At 39.5% G+C, this 5,299-nt stretch overlaps 1 protein-coding gene across 3 annotated transcripts; it reads left to right on the top strand.

The window, feature by feature from the left end:
* Nucleotides 1-2,113: 2,113 nt before the first annotated feature.
* Nucleotides 2,114-4,494, top strand: nppal (natriuretic peptide A-like). Of its 3 annotated transcripts, none has more exons than XM_017305605.1 (3): nt 2,114-3,367; nt 3,531-3,783; nt 4,386-4,494. In XM_017305605.1, exons 1-2 carry the CDS (start codon nt 3,287-3,289, stop codon nt 3,780-3,782), a joined length of 333 nt encoding a protein of 110 aa, XP_017161094.1. In that variant the 5' UTR covers nt 2,114-3,286; the 3' UTR covers nt 3,783; nt 4,386-4,494. The 3 variants fall into 3 exon arrangements, with proteins under 3 accessions (XP_017161094.1, XP_008413119.1, XP_008413118.1); XM_008414897.2 differs by having other exon boundaries at nt 2,115-3,367; nt 3,528-3,783; XM_008414896.2 differs by having other exon boundaries at nt 2,123-3,367; nt 3,474-3,783.
* Nucleotides 4,495-5,299: the final 805 nt, after the last annotated feature.

Here is a 5,299-nt window from a genome sequence, read left to right on the forward strand (position 1 = left end):
AGCAACGTAACGTGATCCTCTGATTGGCTAAGCAATGTAACGTGATCCTCTGATTGGCTAAGCAATGTAACGTGATCCTCTGCAGCACGTGACGGCAAAGCGGGGCGTCATCACGACTTTGCACAGGTGTGTCTTTACCTCCGCGGCAGAGGCTCCGCCGAACCCCTGAGACCGACTCATTGAACCCCTGGAGTTCGACCGAACCCAGGTTAAGGACCACTGGTCTAAACAGAAAATGAAGTGAAAGGTTTTCCATATCTTTAGATTTTAAAGGCCTCCAGAAAAGCCAGTGTACCACTGATCAGGTCCACTTTAAGCTGAAGTGGACCTGATCAGTCTGGTCAAAAAATGATGGGACAGTTTACCTTTTCACTGGCAGGTTCAGGTCCTCCAGAAGACGTCTGGTGGCTAAAGGTCTGGCTACGGTTTCTATGCTGTAACTTCTTTCTTTGCTGGCTGAAAAGACGTGTTTGTACATTTTTCATGAGCCTCTACTGTTGCACAGTTTACTCATTTCCGTGTCTAGGTAATGATTAGCAAACATTTTCCAAAAATAGCATGAATCTAAGTTTAGAAAGAAGATTAGAGGACAGTCTGGTGCCATGCTGCAGCTACAGGCAGGTTATCTTCACCTTTATCTTGAAGGTGAAGATAAAGTGAAACACGAGTCTGAGCTGTAATCTTTATCTTAACTCTGAATTCAATGGATGATGCCTGAAATCAAATAGCTGTGCATGTACATTTGCACATGTAGAGGTCATGTGTGACGAGAGAACAATGGAAATCTCACAATATAACAGTAAATTTACTAAGCTGGATTAATGCAATGAAGAACAAATACAGCAGTTTACTTGGATGCCTAAAAAACTAAAGAGAACAAAAAGCAGAAAAACAACTGAACCATTTAATATTTATATGACGAATGATTTATTTATATATCTTTCAAAGCATTTCAAAAAACTTGCAAAAGGTTGTCAAGATTGGAGTCGAAACCTTGCAGCACCAACGCCGTGCAAGTTCCCTATGGACCGGCGCCAGTGGTCACTGGAACAGTCTGCTGGAAAGAGACTCCAGGAGATTCCAGGAACAACCTCGGAGATTTTGTTCTGGAAAACACAGTCCTAGGAAAAGCTGAGAAACGGCACAGAACTATTTCACACACACACAGTTTTATTTTTAGATCTGATGCCAACTAATCTCTTGACCACAGGTCAAATTAAAGCAAACTAATTGCTCTAGTTCAGTGGTGTTAAACTCATTTTTATTTTGGGCCGAATCAAAAATCTGAATGTTCTTGAAGGGCCGGTTGCACCAGAATCTATTGATAAAACCAATAAAACTGTTAAAATATCAATAAATAGCTGTTCCTCCAGGATTTGAGATTATTTTAGTGTTTATTTTTGCAATCAAAATGACAGATTTGTGGTGAATATTAAGAAATATTTGTAATTGTTATTTTACAGTATTTACGCTAATGTATGATGTTAAATGTGACTCTTTATCACTCGCTGTATCGGTTACGGATTCAATGTTTTTGACCAATTTTGAGAAAATTTGCAGTAAAATCAGGGAAAAAAATGTGGAAATTTGTTGATTTTGTGTGATTTTTGCAGATTTGTGAAAAACTGGAAGGACTTATTGATGTAATTTGGAGTCCAGAGGGCCACATAAAAAGCTACGGCGGGCCAGATTTGGCCCCCGGGCCTTGAGTTTGACACCTCTGCTCTAGTTTGACCAATAGTCAATGCAATATTGCCCATATTGCATCCATGGGCAATCCATATTGCCCATGGATGCCTCGCGCCGTGACGTCACGAGAGCAAGATCCTGCCCATCACCCAGCTGGAGGGCAAACAGCTGCTCACCGACGATGACTAGCATTAGCTTTAGCTTTAACGTTGTCAACATAACGCGCCAAATCTTAAATGTACACCTTGATGTATAAAAGAAAAAGGGACGCGGTGCGTTGCTACCATTTGTCAAAACTAGGACAACTAGATAACAAGATCAGGAAAAAGTTTTAATTTAGAAAAAACGACAAGCAAGAGGGAAGTAGGTCAGTTATGCTAGCTTGACTTGGACAACCACAACATTTAGATGTGCTTCAGAATTTAGTGTTTCAGTTCAATTAAAAAATAATTAAAAAAGACGACCTAAACACCAACAGTGACAGATCAGCAGAGCAGGTGTGTAAATTAACCAACCACTGCAGAGATCACTCCTTAAACTGCTTGCTGTAGAACAGCGATGCATTCTGGGTACAGGATAAACATTGTTTGCTGCGTCAGCGGATCATTGGTGGAAAAACAGACAGGAAATGCAAGTGCTTTGAAAACAGTCTTCAAAATAAGAGCATGAATATAAACAACTAACTACTTAAAGGATTTAAGTAGAAAGCAAAAAATTTCAACAAAGATTAAATTTCATTTTTCAACTGAAATTTAACCAAACAGCCACTTAAATGAGAGCTTTGTGATTTATCTGAAAGCATTAATTTGGAGGAAGCTAAGTGAGCTAAATGTTTTCAGTTAGCTGAAGCGCTGGATGAAAAATTAGCGCTACCATTAGCTGATTAGCATAAGTGTGCCCTCCACTTTATTGTGTTTTTTACTTAAGTTTAGTTCTTTCTTGAAGTTTGTCCACCTACTATATAACTAGACAACATATTCTGATAATGATGTTGCATTACAAGGAAAGAAAAAACTTAAAAATGTCAATTTTAATTATAACATTTTGTGACTATTTATGCAACCCTTGTTTAGCTGTTTATGTGTAATAAAAATATGAGCTAGCTGGTATAGCTGTATACATTATGTGGAAATTAATCTCTGAACAGTTGAACACAAACAGACTCCACTAAAAATACAACAAACAAACTGCATAGTTTGAACCCTCCTCAGAGGAACGTTTTAAATTTAACCGAAACAGCAGAAAGAGGCGCAGACAAATTAATAACGTGTGACAGTGGGACCTTCATCTCTAGAGTCCAGTTTAAGTTCAGCAGCTAATGTGAAGCTGTGACCCTCACAGAGCTGAGAGCCAGAGTCTTCAGTCACGTTGTGGCCGCTTCAGAGAGACCGAACACCTCCGAGAGTCAGGTTAGGCTCCACTCCAGCAGGCAGCACCATTAGTCACACCTCATTAATTTTCCCCCGGATCGCATGGTGACGAAATCAGGTCGGTATAAAGGCGGCACCTGCAGCGCCGGGGACCCAGAGGAGAGCGGCAGCAGCAACGAGAGTCACCACAGAGAGGAACGACTGGAAACCGCCACAGGAAGAGGAAAATGCAGCCACATTTCTCCGTTTGCTGTTTTTCTCTGCTGTTCATTCATTTCATAGGAGCTAAACCCATTTCTGACATACAGGTAAGTTCACCTGGAGTGGACATCCTTCCACCGACGTGTCTATCAGCGCTGCTGACGTGTTTGCATGCAGAAACCAGTCATTTTAAGGCTGGTTCCTTTCTCCCAGAGTTTGCAGCAGCTTTTGGAGAATGAAATCAGCAACTTTCCGCTCTCCTCTGAGGAGGCGCAGGTGGAGGAGAGCGACGTCGGCTCAGACGGGTCTGTGCTCGGCGCTGCGGGGCGGCGGGAGCCGTGGAGCGCCGCCGACCGCCGCAGAACCGCGCCGCTGGCCAAAGACAACGCGCTGGCGCGTTTCCTCAAAGACATCATGACCTCCTCCAAGCGTTCGTGGAGCCGATACAAGAAAGGCGGCCTGAGGAGCTGCTTCGGGGTCCGGCTGGAGCGGATCGGCTCCTTCAGCGGACTGGGCTGCTGAGGTACCAAACTGGCATGACATTCCTTTCATCTTTCTGAAAAATATCACATCATATATCCTGCAGGTCTGTCACTATGACAACATTCTGCTGAAAGATGCATTTTCTGATAAACGACAATGTTGTTGTTTTGAGACCATATAATGCTGCCATAGCCACACAAGAACAGAAGGTCAAAGGTCAATACACTTTAAATTCTAGTGAACATTTAATATTTAACATATACAAAATAAATGAAACAAATAAAATGTATTATGAAGTTTGTGCAAACTAAACTGTCCTTCAAAAACAGCTGGATGAGACTAAAACACCCGACTGAAGACTTTAATTTACCAGCTTTTGGAAGAAAAAACTATAAATCATGCAAATGGAAATTATTACATTTGTTTTATCAAGCAATTCATTGATTTATAACATAATATATTACAGTTTGCATATAACGTTCTCCATTCAGCATATATTTATAGTTTTATTCAATCCTGCAAAGTACAAGGATTAAAGCACGGCTGTGTTTTTTAATTTCAGTGTCTTTTGTGTTTGGAAAAGAGAAATTTGAAGGTTTGTTTGTGTCCCGGTATTAAAAGGTTCTGGTTTTGTGTCGGCAGGTCCGTTAACCCAGATGTTCCTGAGGCGGTCCAGGAGTTCCTGCTCTCACCCACAACACAGATTCACTCCCTTTCTTTGTGTTTTAAAATGAAAGCTGCTGAATTCTAACTTATTGTTTGTGTATTTATTATTTATCTTTCTATTGGATAAAGTCTAGTTGCCTTGTGATATTCTGTATTGCAGTAAAAATAATTATTTTGCATATAAATGTTGGTTGGTTTATTTGTGGGGACAGCTATATGCAGGACTCGGCACAAATAAAAAGTTTTAATTAGATTTATTTTAATAATCATCAGATGTTATTAACTCATCTGAAGCTGAGGGGACTCCGATCACACCGACAACATAATTTGTTTATTTTCCTTCAGTTGCTAACGTGACAAACTGAAATATAATAACAGAGAAACAATAAAAGCTGTTTATTGGTTCAGGTGTTGATAACTTCTCTCATGGTTTCTATTTTTGATCAGATTCACTAAAAAAGAGCAAATAACTGTGAAAATTAAAATCAACACCCAGTCTGATCCGACACAAACTAAATATTTAGATCCAAAGTATTTAGCTTCTTACTTAAGTTTTAGCTAAATATTTAATTACAAACTAAATATGTGGCTTGCAAATGAAATATTTAGTTTGAAACATATTCTTAAAGTAGTGAATAGCATAATAAAAACATGACTTTGAAAACTGAAGAGGTTTCACAGGTTTTCCTAAATTATTTCACAAGCATCAACTCATTGATGTTAGAAAAAAATCATTAGTAAATATTATATTAGTTGAGTGTTTACTAAAAAAGTTCCAGATAACAGTTCAAGTTTAAACAGTTTGTTGTTTAAAATAATGACTGAGCTTTCTGCGACCGTTAGCCGACTGCAGTGAAGCTCATTTTGAAAATGCAACCAGAAAAAGGGTT

This window comes from Poecilia reticulata, linkage group LG7 (genome assembly GCF_000633615.1).
Source record: "Poecilia reticulata strain Guanapo linkage group LG7, Guppy_female_1.0+MT, whole genome shotgun sequence".
Lineage (NCBI taxonomy): Eukaryota > Metazoa > Chordata > Actinopteri > Cyprinodontiformes > Poeciliidae > Poecilia > Poecilia reticulata.